General features: G+C 47.6%; 1 protein-coding gene across 10 annotated transcripts in view; it reads right to left on the reverse strand.

Annotated features, from left to right (window-relative positions):
- TENM4 (teneurin transmembrane protein 4) overlaps positions 1-21311 on the reverse strand; it is a 668032-nt gene that overhangs the window by 103216 nt on the left and 543505 nt on the right. For all 10 annotated transcript variants that reach the window (XM_082218946.1, XM_082218945.1, XM_082218951.1 and 7 more), the window contains 2 exons: positions 12359-12505; positions 3396-3612 (listed from right to left, as the gene is read on the reverse strand). In XM_082218946.1, coding sequence (XP_082075072.1) covers positions 3396-3612; positions 12359-12505 — 364 coding nt within the window. The remainder of the gene's footprint in view (positions 1-3395; positions 3613-12358; positions 12506-21311) is intronic.

Genomic DNA, 21311 nt, shown 5'->3' on the forward strand with positions numbered 1-21311 from the left:
GCAGTGCCCTGCTGGCAACCAGGCGTTGGCTTTTACCTGCTCCGTTTCTCCCTGCTCTTCCCCCTCAACAGTTCCCACCATCCCTTGCCATTCCTTCCTCTGGGGGCAGACTCTGGCAAAGTGGCCTGGCTGTTGGCAGAGATAGCATTTCCGGGGTCCCTTTCCCTCCTTCTTCGCCCCCTCACTGGGCTTTGAAACTGCGCGCGCGCGGGCTGTTCCGATTTCCATCGGCTCTGCCGGCGGGAAAGCTGGCTCAGGAATGTCTGGAATGCGTAACTCCTTCCAACGTTCCCCTCTCCCTTCCCGCCTCTCCAAGGCTCTTGCCTCCTGGCGCGCTCCAATGGTCAGCGCAGATTTGGTCAGCTGATCCATAGACACCGCCCTGGGGCTCCTGGCCAGCTCGTCTTTCACAGCTGAAGAAAGACCTTCTTCAAATAGCATCTGAATGGGTGCTGCCGATAAATCCCACCCCAATCTGTGAATCAGCATGGTAAATTCAGTCCAGTACTCACGGACAGATCTGCTTCCCTGCTTGCAAGCCATTAGCTGTCTGCGCACTCCCCCCTCCTCAATATCGCTGGAGAACATGATATCCATTGCACGAAAGAATTTCATAGTGTCCTTCAGGATATCGTTGTGCGTTGCCATCAGGGGTCGAACCCAATCTCGCGCCCCCTTCTCAAGATGCCCAATTACGAAAGCAACTCGGGATTCCTCATCAGGGAACTCATCAAACTGCACATTCAGGGCATATTGCATTTCAGTCCTAAAGGCATGGTAATCCTTGGGGTCCCCCCCAAACTTCTGCACTAATCCTGGTACCTTTCTGGGGAACTGAGTGGTTCTCCCCTTCTTGTCTGCATCTTGAGCCCTCCTCTCCTCGAGCCTCGCCGTCTGCAGCGCAAGTTGGACCTCCAATGCTCGGTATCTGTCTTCCAAGCTTGGACCAGCTCCACCCCCTGCGGCTCCGGCTCCTGCTGGGTCGCTCATGATGCCTTCTCCTGCACAGGCAGCGTACAGAGACTGTCGGACTGCTGTCAGGGGATGATTAGCTGCTTGTGCTTAAAATAGTGCCCCTTCAGAGTTTGTGCGACCCCACAAACCTCTGTGTGTGACAGAGTTCCTCAGACATGTCTGCTCTAGTCACTTGTAGAGTCCGACAGTGGCTGTCTGCGGAAGCGCTTCCAGCAAAGAAGTTCCTTAACGGAAACGCGTCTCCTGGACTCACGACGTGACAGCTTCCGGCGAAGCATAGGTCTCCCTGCAGTTGCTTCTGACACCTCCCCGCTATTTTCGCTCGAAGTGTCTCTCACCCCTTTCTCTCCCCCTCTGCTTCCTGCCTGGGCTGCTGCGTGTCTCTCAGCATTACTGAGATCCTCCTCCAGAGACCCCGCGCTCCCCCTACTGGTCCCTGCTTTAGCTGTTGACTCTCTCCCAGTCTCTGGGAGCCCTACCACTTCCCTTTCCTCCGATGTCAGTTCCCTGACAAAGTGTAAGTAGATAAATAGGTACCACTCCGGCGGGAAGGTAAACGGCGTTTCCGTGCGCTGCTCTGGTTCGCCAGAAGCGGCTTAGTCATGCTGGCCACATGACCTGGAAGCTGTATGCAGACTCCCTTGGCCAATAAAGCGAGATGAGCGCCGCAACCCTAGAGTCATCCGTGACTGGACCTAATGGTCAGGGGTCCCTTTACCTTTACAGGATGAAGGCAACTTGGGGTTTTCTTTAGCAACACCCCCTTGCTGACTATTGTGGACCAGCCCTGCCTGCACACACAAGAGAGTGGAAGTGGTAGATTGCTGAGGCAACTGGCTGCACCACTTCAGACTGCAAACTGGTGTGTGTTTTGTGTGTGTGTGCACCATTTTTGAACACTCCATGTAAAAGAGAACATGGACAGAGAAAATAGTTTCTCCTTCTCCCATAACATCAGACTCCTGGGTAGCCAGTGAAGTGGAAGGCCGGAAGGCTCTGGAAAGATTCTAAAATTACTTATCCATGCAGTGCAAGGTTTAAGCTATGGAACTCCCTGCCACATGAGGCCAGTGATGGCCGCCAATTTGGATGGCTTTAAAGGAGGACTGGGCAAATTCACGGAGGAGAGTGATAAGGATGGTTTGGCAGTTGCTGATTCATTCCAGGGTTGCATGTTCCTGACTCCTATGCCAATGGCTACCAGCCGCATCATAGAATGGATAGCTCAGTTGGTTAGAGCGTGGTGCTGATAATGCCAAGGTTGCAGGTTCAATCCCCATATTCCAGATGATACATTACCGTGTATCATCTGACCCATCAACTGCAATTATTAAGTTTGCAGATGACACCACCATAATGGGTTTATTAACAGTTGGAGATGAATCAGCGTATAGAGGGGAGGTCCAAAAAATATCTACATGGTGCCTAGGAAACAACTTGCACCTTAATATCAGCAAGACAAAGGAGATGGTGTTGGACCTTTGGAGGAAGAGAGGAGAACTAGCCCCGCTGTACATCGGGGAGGGCTGTGTGGAGAGCCTCTTCCTTTAAATTCCTAGGAGTTTATCTCAGTGAAGACCTTACTTGGAAAATAAATACAACCCAGGTGAATAAGAAAGCCCAACAGAGACTCCGTCTCCTCAGAGTATTGCGGAAGAATGATGTCAATCAACATTTGATTATCTCCTTCTACCGGTCCACAATAGAAAGTGTCCTTTCCTACTGCATCACGGTGTGGTACGCTGGTTTGACATCATCTGATAGGAAGTGCCTACAGAGGGTGGTGAATACAGCACAAGATATTATGGGCTGTCCCGTGAATCCGTTGGATGAAATAGCGGAAGAACGTTGCCTCAGGAGAGTGAGGAAAATTCCCAGGATTGATTCACACCCTGGCCGGCAATTTCTTGATCTCCTGCCCTTAGGCAGAAGATATTGAAGCATGATTAGTCGCACTAACAAGGTAAAGAACAGCTTCTATCTGGGGGCTGTTAGGCTGCTGAAAGAAAAGATAGCAACAGCGCAACTGACTTTCAGGTTTGGTGGGTGTGCATCCGTAAACAAGGGGAATTAAGACTAAGAGAGCTGAGTGGGGGGTGCTCATGTAATCTCACGGCATACAAGTTGTACAAGCGGCAATAAAGTATTTCAATATTCAATTTCAATTTCTGCCTTGCAGGGGGTTGGAATGGATGATCCTCAGAGCCCCTTCCAACTCTATGATTCTATGATCCCGAGGACAGAGTGTTGTGACGCTCCGGTCTTGCTTATGGGCTTCCCATTGTAGCATTTGGCTGGTCAGCCAGGAAAGCAGGAACGCTGGACAGAGCAGCCATTTGCTCTCTTCCAGCAGGGCTCTTTCTTGTGGCACAAGAACACTTTTGATCCTTGTCGGGAGTGGGGCAAAGGAAAGCACTTACCCTCCGTTGAAAGGGTTCTCCCCAGGAATGATGTGTGTGCTGTCCTTGCCAATCAGGAATTTGATCCGGTCGTAGAACGAATAAAGGTTCTGCTGTGACACTGGGGGCTGTGTCTCCTGTATGATATCCAGGGGGTCCGGGGAGCCAAGGCAGAGGGTGTTGGTATGGCACAGGCGCTGAAGGCAGCAGTCTGGATCCATACAGTCCATCAGTCCATCTGTGGGTCGGGCAGAAAAGGAAAGATACACACTCAATAGGGGAAGCAGAAGCAGGTGGCGGGAGAGATATTAAGAGCAGCGATAGTGTCAGGGCTGGTTCAGCTGCTGGTCAGCACAGAGTCTCAGAGACAAGCAGTGAAGTTAATTGTTTGTCCAAGAAAACAATATACAAACAGTGAATACAGTGGTACCTCGGGTTACAGACGCTTCAGGTTACAGACGCTTCAGGTTACAGACTCTGCTAACCCAGAAATAGTACCTCGGGTTAATAATAATAATAATAATAATAATAATAATAATAATAATAATTTATTATTTGTACCCCTCCCATCTGGCTGGGTTTCCCCAGCCACTCTGGGCGGCTTCCACAGAGACCAAAAATACACTAAGATGTCACACATTAAAAACTTCCCTGAACAGGGCTGCCTTAAGATGTCTTCTGAATGTCAGGTAGTTGTATATCTCTTTGACATCTGATGGGAGGGCGTTCCACAGGGCAGGCACCACTACCAAGAAGGCCCTCTTCCTGGTTCCCTGTAGCTTTGCTTCTCGCAATGAGGGAACCGCCAGAAGGCCCTCGGCGCTGGACCTCAGCGTCCAGGCAGAACGATGGGGGTGGAGACGCTCCTTCAGGTATACTTCAGGTTACATACGCTTCAGGTTACAGACTCCGCTAACCCAGAAATAGTACCTCAGGTTAAGAACTTTGCTTCAGGATGAGAACAGAAATTGCGTGGCGGCAGCGGGAGGCCCCATTAGCTAAAGTGGTGCTTCAGGTTAAGAACAGTTTCAGGTTAAGAACGGACCTCCGGAACAAATTAAGTTCTTAACCCGAAGTAGCACTGCACTCAGGGCAAGACTGGACCCCAGTGAAGCAGAAGGGTGCGCCCTTCCCTCTGCGGTTTGTGAGACTCCCCTCCTGAAAACACATCTTTTTATTCAGGCCTTTCCTGATCCTCTAAGCTCCGATTCTCCCTCTTTGCTCGTCTGCTACTTTTATTTTATTTTGCTGTTTATGCACAGTATCCATGCAACTCACTCAGCCAGCATGAGGAGGATTCCCTTCTCAGTAGTGGCGCCTGCCCTGTGGAACGCCCTCCCCTGAGATGTCCAAGAGAGAAATAATTGTACGACCCAGCGCTCGACATTAGCCAGCGTTTTGACCACTTGCGAGCATGTGAAGGTGCCTGGGCGTCAGGATGTCGCCTGACAGCTCCACTATCTGAAGATGAGGATACTTGGATCTGGGCTGTTTTCACACACACTAATAGCCCATCTCTCCGTTATATTTTATCTGCACAACTGGAATGAATTTCAGGAACTGAAATGCTTTATCTACGCAGCCTGAGCAGGAGCAGTGAACAACGTTGTAGTTAACTGATGTCGCCTGTCTTCACATACCCCAACCCCACTGCCCTGCTCCCAGTTGTGAAGAATATTCTTAGGTTATGAATGGTCTGTGTTCACCATTAAGAAAAAGAGGTCGGAATGGGCCAGTGTATATGTGTACCAGCCCTTAATCAAGTGACTTTCCTTCTTTAAGTTCTCAAAGCTCAAGGTTGTCATCTGAACTAACCAGATGTTTTAAATGAGAATCAATCACAGTCAGTCCATCCTTTGAGAAATAAGACTTGAGAGCCGCCAAAATGGCAACTAGACATTCCATTTTGGCAACTGCAACCCTGGTTTAAGAAGTCATTTGGTGCCTAGCTGATATACCTGAGTTCCTAATAATAATAAATAATTTTTATTTATACCCCGCCATTCCCAATTCAGAAAACCGGGCTCAGGGCGGCTAACAACAAATTTAAAACACCTAATTGATGCAACAAAAAACAGCATAAAATACAGTATAAAACGTGAATAACAATAAATTCAGAATTCAAAAATCAATTTAGGGGGGAAATCCATCCAATAAACATTCTACAAGAAAGAAGATTCCACCTAAACATTAGGAAGAACTTCCTGACAGTAAGAGCTGTTTGACAGTGGAATTTGCTGCCAAGGAGTGTGGTGGAGTGTCCTTCTTTGGAGGTCTTTAAGCAGAGGCTTGACAACCATATGTCAGGAGTGCTCTGATGGTGTTTCCTGCTTGGCAGGGGGTTGGACTTGATGGCCCTTGTGCTCTCTTCCAACTCTATGATTCTATGATTCTAGATGATCACCAGGGCTAGCTGGCTAAATTAGTCCTATTTAGGCCAGCGAGGAGACCAGGGGAGAATTAGCTGTGGGATCCCAGAGCATGTAATCTTCATAAAAAGGGGGAGAAGGAGGGAAGGAAGGGGAATAAAAGATCAGGCTAAGTTCAAATGGAAAGCCAGGTGGAATAGCTCTGTCTTACAGACCCTGCGGAAGGAAGCTAAATCTTGCAGGGCCCTGGTCTCATGGGACAGAGCATTCCACCATGTCGGAGCCATCACTGAGAAGGCCCTGGCCCTGGTGGAGGATAATACTGATACGACCTTCTGTAGATGTGTGAAGGCACCCTGTATTGGGAAGCTTTCCATGCCTGATGTTCTGTTGTGGCTCTGTAAATTCTGGGAAGTATTTCTGCCCCAAAATTGGTAGGGTGTGGGGGCTGTGGGAAGACTCAGGCAGGGACCTTACCTAGTCAATAGCTCAGTCTCGTAACCGCTGAACTGTACCAGCTCAGGTTTATAAATGTGGCTTTGGTCCCCCGACGCCCAGAATAACCAGATAAGCGATTGTGGAAAGAGAGAGCAACATTATTTATTAAATCCTTGCTGTTTGCCAAAAGACGTCATGTTGACAGTGTTTGTTTTGTTATGATCGTCATTTTTATTTTTATTTTTAAAAAAGAAAGAACACAGTAGCAAGGGTCCATTTATATGCTTCTTTCTCTTTGAGGCCTTCCTGGTTTTGTGTGTGTGTGTTTCTGCACAGGTTGTATCTGCCCAACACATGCAGCTCCTAAATTTCCCTGAGCCAAAGGGAGCGTAATCCTGCAACACCCATTAAAAGTCAAGGGGAGCTGAGGATCCGCTTTCAGAGAGTTTTTAAGAGCTCTAGAGATGTCAGGGGGGAGGAAAGGTCCTTTGTCATGCTAGCAGAATAAAGAAAACAAGGAAAGAGGAGCGGGCAGGAGGGGAAGAAACCTCAGCTGCACATGGACAGGAAGAAATATTAGGTGCAAGCCTGCCTTTGCAGCATCCTTGCTTGGTCCCAGATGCTCCACTGATGGTTTCCTCCCCAAAACACATGCCTACTGCCACTGGCAGTTTAATTTTGGCCTTTACAGTCTTAATCTGAGGCAGAGAAGCCAAGGCGGAAGCCAGCAACGGATGCAGTCATCCGTTCCAGCTGTCCCGCTGAAGCGGATGAGAACAAATTGCAAGCACACGGGGACCTGATCCCGGTTGGAACCGAAACAGGGACAAAGGGGCATTGGGAGAAGGGCCACTGATGGCTATGAGCCACGTTGGTTGTGCTGTGGCCCCACAGTCAGAGGCAGGAAACGCTTCTGAATGCCAGCTGTTGAAAGCCATAGGATGGGGGAGAATTGCTCTCATGCTCAGGTGTTGCTTGCAGATTTCCCACAGGCATCTGATTGGCCGCTGTGAGAATAGGACGCTGGACTAGATGACCCATTGGTCTGACCCAGCAGGATCTCCTTCTGTTCTTAAAGGTAAAGGGACCCCTGACCATTAGGTCCAGTCGTGGCCGACTCTGGGGTTGCGACGCTCGTCTCGCTTTACTGGCCGAGGGAGCCGGTGTACGGCTTCCGGGTCATGTGGCCAGCATGACTAAGCTGTGACGCAGTGGCGTAGCGTGGGGGGTGCAGGGGGGCCCGGCCGCACCGGGCGCAACATCTGGGGGTTAGGGTTAGGGGGCGCAAATCCACGGGTTAGGGGGCGCAAATTACTTGCCTTGCCCCGGGTGCCGACAACCCACGCTACGCCACTGCTGTGACGTTACCATATATGAGAGAGTGCTGGAGGGGAAATAGTTAAATAGGCTGCACAGAAAGGACCCCGGGGGGTGGCATCAGTGGGTCTATAAAGGAGTTCTGGGAGGAGTTCTGGGGGTGAGTTCGTTGGGAGTTGTGGGTGGGTAGTTGGTTGGTTTGAGTGGGTTCGGTGGTTGGGAAAGGCAGTTGGTAATAGAGAGACAGTTAGGGCAGTTGGTCCGTGAGTGTGGGGTGGTAGCACAGATAGAGAGAGAAACATAAGACTAAGAAAGTAAAGAGGAACACTGTTTGGAAGGCTGTAATAGTTTTGTTTTAAGGCTGAAATAAAATACACTCTTCTTTATGAATTGAAAAGCTGACTGAGACTGAAGTGATTTTACCAGGGAGGACCTGGTTGGTGGCAGCGGATTAGTGGTATACGGGTCAATAGTCCGTGAAATGACCGGGGGCTCCGCACATAAACCGCTTCTGATGAACCAGAGCAGCGCACGGAAACGCCGTTTACCTTCCCGCTGGAGCGGTACCTATTTATCTACTTGCACTTTGACGTGCTTTGGAACTGCTAGGTTGGCAGGAGCAGGGACCGAGCAGCGGGAGCTCACCCCGTCGCGGGGATTCGAACCGCCGACCTTCTGACCGGCAAGTCCTAGGCTCTGTGGTTTAACCCACAGCGCCACCTGTGTCTCTTGTATTAGAAACCAACAAATGCATTGGTTAGGCACACTTTCTCCAAATATATGCATCGTTGTATACACTAGTTGGTCGGGAAACTGCACTGCAAAATCCAGAGGTGCATGAAGGGCAAAGGGGACAGCTGTGTTTTCCTTCACATATTATTATTGGTAGTTTCCAATTAAAATGCAATAATAATACTAATTGAATTTCTCCCCCATCCCGATATCCCAAAACTGCTATCTATCTATCTATCTATCTATCTATCTATCTATCTATCTATCTATCTGCTCAATATTGACCAGGAGCGACTCCAGCTTTGAGCAACACTCTCTGACAATAACAACCACAGCTTCCATTCTTCCGTTCTGTTTTGGGTCCAGATTGCCTGTCCAGAAAACCACATTTTTTTCTTCTCCAATCCCCCCAAAGGCAATTTTTGGTCCTCTCTCACAGAAGCAGAGATTACAGCACAAATCCACATATTTGACACATCTGGTGTGGTGAATGGCACCGCTGCTTTGAGCCTGTTGTAAACAGAAATGAAGACGGAGGTATCTAGTTTCGCGGGAGAGAAGAAAGTGTCCTTTGTTTTATAGCATGTATGTTTTTATACACTGGCGCGGGGAAGCGAGAGACGGGCGCAGTTTCTGCACCTTCATTTCTGAATCTTTTTCCAAAGGAAGTAATCTGGGCCATTTACCACACCAGATGTCAAAACTATCTTAAGCATTCAATATATGTTTTGAAAAACCACAACCTTGGGTCCTTCTGCAACAGATAATCTCCCTTGGGTTTACCTCCAACCTCCCTCCCCTGGAAAATAGAATTGCTCTTGTAATATGGTAACACAGACAATGCTTGTGTTTTACTGCTTGTGTTTTACACAGACAATGCTTGTGTTTTACTGCTGTCTTAGGAAGAAGAAGAGGAGTTTGGATTTGATATCCCACTTTCTCACTACCTGAAGGAGTCTCAAAACGACTAACATTCTCCTTTCCCTTCCTCCCCAACAACAAACACTCTGTGAGGTGAGAGGAGCTGAGAGACTTCAGAGAAGTGTGACTGGCCCAAGGTCACCCAGCGGAGTGGGTGAACGGAGACGTGAGCCCAGTTCACCAGATTACGAGTCCACCGCTCTTAACCACTATACCACACTGGCTCTCAAGGAACAGGAGAGAGTTGATGTGCAGAGTCAGGACATTGGTTTCCCTAGTTCACTATAGTCTACACTGACTGGCAGCAGCCAGGGATTGAAACTGGGACCTTCTGAATAGCAAGCAGATGATCCTCCACTGACCTATGACCCTTCCCCATAACTCATATGGCCCCTCACGGCCGTATGGGTGACATTGATGGGGTTTCCATAATCAAAAAAATATAAGACCATTGTTTATGTACGCAGTTACGGCAGCCAGAATAAGAGTGGCAAGAAATTGGAAAAATGAAATTTTACCAGCGATTACAAAGCGGTAAATTCTTATGCTAGAATCCCTGTAACTAGCAAAATTGACTGGGAAAATTAGAGGAATGTCAAACCAAAAGGTATTTAGGGAATGGAAAATATTTAAAGAATACTTGAAAATGTACAGTACCAACAATAAGATACTTGCAGAAATAGGGTGATACTGATAACCAATAATTATTTAAAATATAATAGTGGATTATATATCTATATACAAAATAAAATAATATGAACCTGTGCAAAGAATACAGACAATCTAGGTAGTATAATGAGAAATATTGGAAGTTACATCTTTTAATTTGTATTATATTGTGTTTGTTTATGTTTGTTTCTTTATCATTTCTTACTTTATTGTTTTTATTCATTTGTATTGTTTTCTGTATTATATGTTATGTATATTTGTTTATGTGAAAATTAATTTTTTTTAAAAAAACCTAATTATTAATTTCTCTGTCTCCCTTGCAGTGCGATGTCTCCTAACTTCTAATCCAAGGTTAGTAGCCTACTAGAGCTTTCTTGGCAACAAGATCCTAACCTATGCTATTAATAGCCAATTTTAAAAACTCGGCTGACATTACTCAACATAAAAGTATTGAAAGAAAAGTAAAAAGGCATGTCACCGCAGGAAAGGTGGTTTAGCCTTATGAGAATTTAAATTTGGGGCAAAAGCAGGTGTTTGGCGGGGTATCTATCTGGTGCTCATTGGGGCAAGACGGTTTGAGCACATTACACCGAGCCTGGCCCAGTTGCACTGGCTGCCAATTACTCTCCGGGCCCAATTTAAAGTGCCTGTTTGGACCTAGGTAAAGGTATAGGTAAAGGGATCCCTAACCATTAGGTCCAGTAGTGGCTGACTCTGGGGTTGCGGTGCTCATCTCGCTTTATTGGCCGAGGGAGCCGGCGTACAGCTTCCGGGTCATGTGGCCAGCATGACTAAGCTGCTTCTGGCGAAGTAGAGCAGTGCATGGAAATGCCGTTTACCTTCCCGCTGGGGTGGTACCTATTTATCTACTTGCACTTTGACGTGCTTTCGAACTGCTAGGTTGGCAGGAAGAAGAGTTTGGATTTGATATCCCGCCTTTCACTCCCCTTCAGGAGTCTCAAAGCGGCTAACATTCTCCTTTCCCTTCCTCCCCCAAAACAAACACTCTGTGAGGTGAGTGGGGCTGAGAGACTTGAAAGAAGTGTGACTGGCCCAAGGTCACCCAGCAGCTGCATGTGGAGGAGCGAAGACACGAACCCGGTTCCCCAGATTACAAGTCCACTGCTCTCAACCACTACACCACACTGGCTCTCAGGATTGGCTGAGGGAGGCGGCATACAGCTTCCGGGTCATGTGGCCAGCATGACTAAGCCACTTCTGGCGAAGTAGAGCAGTGCATGGAAACGCCGTTTACCTTCCCGCTGGGGTGGTACCTATTTATCTACTTGCACTTTGACGTGCTTTCGAACTGCTAGGTTGGCAGGAGCAGGGACTGAGCAATGGGAGCTCACCCCGTCGCGGGGATTTGAACCGCCGACCTTCTGATCGGCAAGTCCTGGGCTCTGTGGTTTAACCACGGAGTCCCTATAAAGCCTTAAATGGCCTATAAAGCCTTAAATGGCTCAGGACCACAATACCCCAAGGACCGCCTCTCCCCATATGAACCAACCAGGACTCTGTGTTCCTCCTCCGAGGCCCTTCATTTGCGTGCCCCCCCTATGAGAGGCCCAAAGGTTGGCAGCGTAAGAACGGGGCCTTTTCTGCAGTGGCTCCCTATTTGTGGAACACTCTCCCCCAGGGAGGCTCGCCTGGTGCCTTCATTATACAATTGTACCTTGGGTTAAGAACGTAATTTGTTCCGGAGGTCCGTTCTTAACCTGAAACTGTTCTTAACCTGAGGCACCACTTTAGCTAATGGGGCCTCCTGCTGCCGCCGCGCTGCTGGGACGCGATTTCTGTTCTCGCCCTGAAGCAAAGTTCTTAACCCGAGGTACTATTTCTGGGTTAGCGGAGTCTGTAACCTGAAGCATCTGTAACCTGAAGCGTCTGTAACCCGAGGTACCACTGTACACCTTTAGGCAACAGACAAAAGTGTTCCTCTTCAGCCAGGCCTTGGGCAGACCAACAGTCCACGTCCTCTGCAGGACATTGAGCTTAATTCCAGAAGTGTTTGCTTTAATGCAATACAGTGGTACCTCGGGTTAAGAACTTCATTCGTTCCGGAGGTCAGTTCTTCACCTGAAACTGTTCTTAACCTGAAGCACCACTTTAGCTAATGGGGCCTCCTCCTGCCGCCGCACAATTTCTGTTCTCATCCTGAAGCAAAGTTCTTAACCTGAGGTAATATTTCTGGGTTAGCGGAATCTGTAACCTGAAGCGTATGCAACCTGAAGCCTATATAACCCGAGGTACCACTGTAATTTATTGAACCAGACCACTTGTCCATCTAACTTAGCATTTCTACCCTGACCAATGGCAGCTGTCCATGGTTTCAGACAGGAGATACCCCAGTCCTACTTGGCGATTCCAGCAATCGAAGCCGGCAGCTGGGGCATGTGAGGCAAACTCTCTGCCTGGGAGCTACAGACCTTTGCCATTTGGGGACATTCAGGGATACCACCCCCCCCTCCGATTTTCAGGATGGTGCAGGCCAACGGAGACCTGCAGTCTGACAAACCACAGTGGTGGGTGCCTTACCTCCATCGTTGTCCTTTCCGTCGCCGCATGCTGTCTCCATGGACGTGTCACAGCCGGCCCCTCTCCAGCCCACCTGGCAGACGCAGCGCCACCCATTCATGTCGAGCGTGCACCTGCCGTTGCCGTTGCACAAGCCGGGACACCCCTCTGGAATGGCAGAAAGGGAAATTACAGTTCCAGGAAGCCATTGAGAAATTAAAACAGGGTCGGGGAGTGAGAGGAATACGCAACCTATCTGTTGTGTCTAGACAAACAGGGACTTGCAAGGACTATGGTTAACAGTCTTCCCTGGGCTGGATTTGGGTCTGATGAGGCCCTAAGCTAATGAAGGTAATGGGGCCCTTTATATGTCCAGCTGCCCTTTGTCAACAACGAATTGTCGCTGTTTTTTGTGTTGAATATATGCTATATGGTGATTTATGGACCTAATAGGTATCTCAAGCCATTTGCACATGTTGCCTTGCAACCCGTCCATGCAGAATGGAGGCACCCTATATATAAAAAGGTAAAGGTACCCCTGCCCGTACGGGCCAGTCTTGCCAGACTCTAGGGTTGTGCATTCATCTCACTCTATAGGCCGGGAGCCAGCGCTGTCCAGAGACACTTCCGGGTCACGTGGCCAGCGTGACGAAGCTGCATCTGGTGAGCCAGTGCAGCACACGGAACGCTGTTTACCTTCCCGCTGGTAAGCGGTCCCTATTTATCTACTTGCACCCGGGGGTGCTTTCGAACTGCTAGGTTGGCAGGCGCTGGGACCGAACGATGGGAGTGCACCCCGTCGTGGGGATTCGAACCGCCGACCATGCGATCAGCAAGTCTTAGGCGCTGAGGTTTTACCCACAGCGCCACCGGCGTCCCCTTACCCTATATATAGAAAGGAGCAAACCAGTGATATTTTAGGGAACAGGCTAGCAGACGGGGCCTATCACTTACATCGTAGAAGCCTACATAACACAAACACTGTTGCTGCATGTACGTTTTATTTTATTTGTTTTTTATGTTATATTTTGGAAATGTACATCCTGGGTTTTTTTCCTTTAATTTTTTGGGGGCCCCCAAGAGAGTGGGACCCTAAGCTATAGCTTGTTTAGCTTATACGTAAATCTGGCACTTCCACTACAAAAGGAGGTTTGCACCATTTAAGTCAACATTTCTTTTTTTTAAGAGGGCATGCAAGCATCTGAACCCGATTTGTGGGTGGTTGGACATGCAATCACAATGGAAGATATCTGGGAATGTCCTCCCCCCCCTTAAAAACAACAACTTCTTTTCTCATCTCCAAATGGAATAATTTGCAAATTACTATAGTGAACGTAAAAGGAAGATTATGTCCTGCATCAATTATACTGCAATTTTTCTTATTCCAGAAAAAAAAAAACATGCGGAAGATTCATTTTCATTAACAGAAAACACTTTCATTCGCTTTGCTTCTTTATGCCATACATATGCCCACCAATTTATCCATTTACATTATCTCTCTTCTTAGCCAACTATTTACAAAAAAACTCCACATTCTCTTTTAAAAAACCTACCCCAAAAAGTGATTGGGATTATCCATTTTTTGCTTCAGCATCTTCGTAAACAATTTCGTTACCTCCGTTATAACGGTATATTTTAAATAATCTAGTAATAACCGAGGAAACAAAACGCCAAGTATTTGAAAAGAACTGGCAGTGACGGATTTATCGACTGCCGGGAATGTCAACAAGGTATTAAACACAGAGTTTGTCTTATCGAATTAATCATTGATCTGTTCCAGTGTGTTGCTCGAGTCCTAATTTTGAGTACCTTTTTGTCAGAGCAAATCAAAACAAAGTTAAGTTAGGGCCTAGTGTAAATTATACTTCCAACGGGCAGGGTCCCCCGCCCCCTGTTTTTAGCAAAATAATTGCAGACATCCATTTTCATTTGTTCAGTCTTAAGCTTCTTGCATTTATCGTTGGCAAATTTCAATCTGAGTGGTGACTATAAATACGACATAACAATTCAGTACATCTATCCTTTGTCTGCAGTCTTCAGTCATTATCCTGTTTCCACTTAAACGTATAACCAGATCTTCCTGAGATTCTTGTAACTTATATTTTGCCTAGAAGCATGGTGTGCCGGTGCTGTGTCCCTCCTTCATTCCCTGAGTGTATATATTCATATTATCTCAGACCCTCCAAGTGTCCCTATTTTCCAGGGACAGCCCTGGATTTACAGAAGGCATCCCAGTTTCTGATTTGATCCCGGAATATCCTGCTTTTATTATTATTATTATTATTATTCCACAGGACATCCCTATTTTCATCGGAGAAACGTTGGAGGGTATGCTATCACAGGCGAGTCTCCAGTTCTCTCAATTTTAGTTCATTGGAAAACTCAATATTTGTCCTAAGCACCTCGTGAGAGTGTGGATGGGTGTTAGTTCAGGATAACTGTTTCTGCTCTCTGAAATAGTTATGGTTGGCCAGCATAGCCAGACTAACTGCAGTAGAAGTATTCTTATTATGGATGGGGAAAACCTATTGGTGTTTCGCAACTTTCTGACTAGTTGCAGGACCTTAGCCAGAACTAGCAGAGTACACACAGAAACCACAGAAGCAATTGGCGACTTGGCTGCAGACAGGATAGACGAAGCAGGAACCAGGAACTTGTAGTTAGGTGTTTATTATATACAGTGGACTATATACAAGAACAGAACACGGATCTTTAGCTAGCTCTCTCTGACACGACTCACAACTCCTACACTGACACACAGAACTACTGAACTCTGAACTAACACATTCCAGTTAGTAGGCCATTAATTATCACTCCTTTGAGAGAGCGTGACCAATCAGGGAGCTGTTTCCATGTCTCTGTTATCACCAGGCAGGCTTACTCCTTCACATGACCTTCTGGCTGTCTGCCAAACCTTAACTGACTCTGTGTGAGTAGCTGCACGTACACAGATTCCCAACACCTGTGGCCCTCCAATATGTTGTTGGACTGGGGCTGGCTGGGGCTGATGGGAGTTGCAGTCCAACAACAGCTTCCCCATCCTTCATTTGTAAGTCCCCTACTTCCTGCAGCAACACAATGACACTTTAGAATTCAAGGGGAATCTCTTGTAGACTAGAATGTCAACATATGAATGGACTTTGGGCAAGGAGACCCAAATGGAAGTTTTTACAAGCTTGGTGCCAAAACCGAGCAAGCTTGAGGGCTCAGCTGTTAGCACAGATGAGCACCACCTGTTTATCATGGTAGTTTGAGGGATAACGGACAAGCGGAGAACACAAAATCCATGGTGCAGGAGGGCTACAAGACTGTTAAGCCAGGCCACTATTAATTTTTGAAAATGAGCTTGTTTAAGGCTTGCGATTGAGCATATTTTCTCCCTTCACCTCCTTTAATAATAATAATAATAATAATAATAATAATAATAATAATAATAAATAATTTTTTATTTATACACCGCCCTTCCCGGTTCAAAAACCAAGCTCAGGGTGGCTAACAACAAATTTAAAACACTTAATTGTAAAAGCAGCATAAAATACAGTATAAAAACATGACTAACAATAAAATTCAAATTCAGAAATCAATTTAGGGGAAATCTGTCTAATAAGGGCTAGCTGGCTGAATTAGTCCTACTTGGGCCAGTGAGGAGGCCAGGGGAGAATTAGCTGTGGGGTCTCAGAGCGGGTGATCTTCATAAAAGGGGAGGGGGAGGGAAGAGAAGGGAAATAAAAGATCAGGCTGAATTCAAATTAAAAGCCAGGCGGAATAGCTCTGTCTTACAGGCCCAACAGAAGGTTAAATCCTGAAGGGCCCTAGTCTCATGGGACAGAGCATTCCACCAGGTCGGAGCCATCACTGAGAAGGCCCTGGCCCTGGTGGAGGATAGTCTGACTTCCTTAGGGCCCGGGACCTCTTAACTATGGTTATTCATGACCTTAAGGTCCTCTGCGGGGCAGACCAGGAGAGGCAGTCCTGTAAATACGAGGGCCCTTTAGCAGGCAGTGGAGGAGAAAACTGGTAGCATCTGCTTCCAGGTTTAAATTAAACACAGTTTGTCATTGTGTTGGAACCAGGGTCTGTGTTAGTTTTAGCTATGGTTTGCTGGAACACAGCAGGATCACAAAACACGGTTTCACCTCAGCTCGTTTCCCGAAGCCATAGTTTAAACTAACCACAGGTCGCCCTTGACTAACCATAGTTCATTTACACCTGGAAGCGGATGCATGTCATTATTTTCCATGGCATACAGCAGAGGAGGAGGTGAACAAGCATGACGGGAGACTGAGGCACCAGAAGTACCAAACCAAGTGTCATTATTGTTTTCCCATGCATAGCACTTGCCTGACATTCTGGCACAAATAATGAGCGAAGCTGCGTCTGGGAGGGTGGAAGCAAACAAAACCAGTTGCTCCATATATACAATGACATTTTCCCTCTTTCTGCCAAGCCCATTTACTCAGATTAGCGAGTGATTACCTTGCAGTTTTTAGAGACTGGTAGCCGGAATAATCTGCTGCTAATGATCTGGGCAATTAGAGCTCTTTAATTAGTCCCAGTCATAACCCTCCTATTTCCCTCAGAAGGCTCCTTCTAGAGCAGTGTTTCCCAAACGTTTTTGGGCAACGGCACACCTGTTTACCGGAAAAAAATCTCGCGGCACACCACCATTAAAGCCCCGCCCCGTGACGTCAGCACGCAGCGTCACGCCGGGAGGGACGCACAAAAGTGAACGTTTTTTCCCTTCCCCTTGCCGGGGTGGGAGGAGGCAGCAGAGCGAGGGACTGAGGGACGGCGGCAGCTGAGGCGGCGGCGGCTGTTGTGGTGGTGGCGGCGATAGCGGGCGGAGGAGGAGCCGTCGCCGGGAGTTGCTGCTGCTGCTGTTGCTGCTGCTGCCCGGACATGCCGGCCTCCTCCTCCTCCGCTGTCTCGCGCTCCTCCCTTTTGCGCGTGTTGCCCCGCCGCTCGGCACCACCACCGCGGAGCCGCCCCCGGCTCGACGCGGATCCTCGCCGCCGCCGCCTCTCGCCGCCCGACTCGCCCGCCTCCCTCCCACGGCACACCAGCCGGTGTCTCACGGCACACTAGTGTGCCGCGGAACACCGGTTGGGAAACACTGTTCTAGAGGGTTGATTTAGAGATTAGAGTTGGAGGCTGAAGGAGTTTGGGTGGGAGGAGGGATTAAAATTGTTTTCCTTCCTTGCCCACCCAGCAAAAAAGGAAATGGGGATGCTCTGCTGTGCCCTTCAGATTTTGGTGGGGAAGGAAATACTTCCAGATGGGCATAGATGGATGCAACTGGAATCATCATTTCAAAATCCCTGAGAACTTTGTTGCACCCCTGTCCACAAATCTGGATTACGTGGTTCTCTACACAGCATGGTTTTTTCTTATTTAGACCCTTCACCCCTGCTAGTCTTTAAATGGGGGAGAAGAAGAAGAGGAGTAGTAGTTTGGATTTGATATCCCGCTTTCTCACTACCCAAAGGAGTCTCAAAGCGGTTCACAATCTCCTTTCCCTTCCTCCCCCACAACAAACACTCTGTGAGGTGAGTGAGGCTGAGAGACTTCAGAGAAGTGTGACTGGCCCAAGGTCACCCAGCAGCTGCATGTGGAGGAGTGGGGAAGCAAACCCAGTTCACCAGATTACAAGTCCACCGGTCTTAACCACTACACCACACTGGCTCTTTGAAGTCGAACTGTTGCATTAGCAGCACTGAAGAATCATTCTATGATTCTATGACCTTTGTCGGCAAGGTGATGTCTCTGCTTTTTAAGATGCTGTCTAGGTTTTCATTGCTTTTCTCCCAAGAAGCAGGTCTCTTTTAATTCCGTGGCTGCTGTCACCATCTGCAGTGATCATGGAGCCCAAGAAAGTAAAATCTCTCACCGCCTCCATTTCTTCCCCTTCTATTTGCCAGGAGGTGATGGGCCCAGTGGCCATAATCTTCGTTTTTTTGATGTTGAGCTTCAGACCATATTTTGCGCTCTCCTCTTTCACCCTCATTAAAAGGTTCTTTAACCTCACTTTCTGCCATCAAGTAGCACCTTAGAGACCAACTGAGTTTGTTCTTGGTATGAGCTTTTGTGTGCATGCACAATTGGTATCTGAAAAAGTGCGCATTCACACGAAAGCTCATACCAAGAAAAAACTTTTGTTGTCGGACACGACTAAATGACTAAACAACAATGTCTTGAGAAGATGTAGCTGAATCTGTGGTTTTTTCCAAGCTCAACGTGCAGCAAAGCAGTTGCGCAAAAAGTTTCTTCACCGACTCCTTTTTCCGCCTGCAATCGTATCTAGTTTCAAACCCCTTTTCCTTAATGTTTGCTGACAGAAGAGAGTGATGAATCCCTTACTGAGATGATGTGTATGAAGTGCTATGTACACGCTGCATGTGTTTATCACCAATCATTCCACCGTGAGACCGGGTCGAGTATAAAGATTTGCAGAAACCTCGTCTGGCTGTGTGGATGGAAATGCAAACTGGCTCCCGGCCGCTGCGACTGAGTTTGGAATTTCGTCAGCCAAGGGCTTTGCCCCAAAGAACCCCAGGGACTGTAGTTTTCTGAGCGTGCTGACAATCTGATGGTCAAGACTTCTGCCTACTCTCTCCCTCAAATGACTGCAATTCCCACAGTTAGTTCTCTGGGGGGGTGAGGGGACAGCTATTAAACCAATTCAAGTTTCTGGTGTAGATAACGCCCAGATTGTTTTGCTGGTTTGGATTAGAGCAGACCAAATCCAACAGAGTCTCTCCCAGCTCAGCTCAGAACGGCTGATTTGGCAATTCCAACCCCAAACGTGCTAATGATTAGGAATGCCTAAATGGCGTGTTCCCTTCAAGCCATGCATTCTGCTCATGTGAGCAATAAGAGTTATGGAAGCTGGAAGCTACAGCAAGTGCCGATCACTCCGCAGTGCGTCGTAAACGCGAAGGTTTACGGCAAGCACGCTCGCTTTAACCTGCTGCAAACTTTATGGGAGGGCTGGCTAACCCCCGGACTGGGGCCTGATCTAGCTCCCAAAGGCATTTATTCTGCCCCTGCCCTCCTCCGATTTCAGTGGTAGAAGCATGGAGAAAATTAATGTAAAGCAGACACAGTGCGGGTGGGGGTGTGTGTCCCCACCAGTCATCATATGAATCATCTGATGAGCAGGTAGAGATAACTCTCCCCCTCAGCTGATCTGCATGTCAGCAGGGACAGGAGGTATATGTGTGTGTGTGTGTGTGTGTGTGTGTGTGAGAGAGAGAGAGAGAGAGAGAGAGAGAGAGAGAGAGAGAGAGAGAGAAGGTTGCTTTAGACCAAGTTCATTGGCGTGACAAAGTGTGAAGGTAACCTTTGTGTCCTCCAACAACAACAACAACAAGAACCTGGACCCTGAGATCATCTTCTGGGGCCCTTCTTCGTGTGCCTCCTCCTCGAGAGGTGAGGAGGGTGGCAACACAGGAATGGGGCCTTCTCTGCAGTGGCTCCCCGTCCGTGGAATGCTCTCCCCAGGGAAGTTCGCCTGGCGCCTTCATTATATAGTCAAACCTCGGCTCCCAAACGCCTCCGTTTTGAAACATTTTGGCTCCCGAATGCTGAAAACCCAGGAGTAAATGCTCTAGTTTTTGAACATTTTTCAGAAGCCGCTTTAGTGCAGGAAGCTCCTGCAACCAATCAGAAGCTGTGCCTCGGTTGTTGAACATTTTGGAAGCTGAAAGGGCTTCCAGAACAGATTACGTTCGACAACCGAGGTTTGACTGTACACCTTTAGGCAAAAACATTCCTTTTTAACCAGGCCTTTGGTTGATTTGATTGACATCCTATGCCCTTTTAAATTGTGGTGGTTTTTTTGGGGGGGGGTATTGGGTTGTTTCTTTATTTTGATTATTTATTTTGTGGTTTTATATTTTGATTTTGTTCTGTGAACCGCCCTAAGACCACTGGGTATAGGAGTGGTATATAAATTCAATAAATAAATAAAATTATTATTAATAATAATAATAATAATAATAATAATAATAATAATAATAAGTTAACCAGCCCTGCCTAACAAAGTACAATCTATCCCCTTCAGTTCCTGGCTTGCAAGGTTAATTCAAAGAAGATAAAGCAAGTATTTTATAGATGACTTTCTTAAAAAAGGGGGGGGGAGATGAAAGGAGGGCAACGAACAAGGAAGAATGGAGATGTTCACTTCTTCACATCTCTGAATCTGAAGGAGATGAGGTATGCCTTTAAATCCTCTTTCTCTACCCACCCTTGTTCCTCTGTTATCTTTTAATTTGCTGTGCCCCCCAGCCCCCCCGCATGGAGATGAGAGGCAGGAATGGGGAGCGAGGCACGCAAGAATTGCCACCCCTTTAAGTGGGTAAACATAGACAAAAGCGGACCCTTGTCCCTTGAGCTAACAAAGGATACTTAAAAGGCTGTGTGTGTGTGGAAGCAACATAAAGAAATTCAGGGGCATTTCATTCATTCAATTAAGGGAAAACAACCTAGCCACCACAGAGATGGACAGCCATTCCGAAGCGGCCAATTTGGCAAGGAGCAGTAGCCTTTGTTGCAAAGTTTCTCTGTCCCTGAAGGGCTAATTGGCTTGCCAAAGCAGCTTTTGCTGTTCCCGGGGATTAGCGTTTGTTTCGCCACTCTTGCCGCCTCCCCTGTTTGCAAGCACGGTTTGACCCTCTCTGCTTCTTGGATCTCCAAGAGAGGCTGCCAAGAGGGGGAGGGTCAAAAATTTGATCTGGAGGTCCACCGTCGCGTGACGGAGAACGGAAAGGCCTGGCAAAGAGGGAAAAGCATGTGAGTTGGGCAGGAGATATGAGTTGGGCATGTTCTGCTGGGGTTAAGGAGGCCGAGTTGGAGAAGCTCATGGAGGGTTAGGTGGTAAATGGCTACTAGTCACCAGGATGTTCCAGGATCACAGGAAGTATTATGATAGGAATTTTGAGGTCTTAGATATGGTAAATGTTCATAAGTGTACCAA

Source organism: Podarcis vaucheri (assembly GCF_965113315.1).
Source record: "Podarcis vaucheri genome assembly, chromosome: 4".
Classification (NCBI taxonomy): Eukaryota; Metazoa; Chordata; class Lepidosauria; order Squamata; family Lacertidae; genus Podarcis; species Podarcis vaucheri.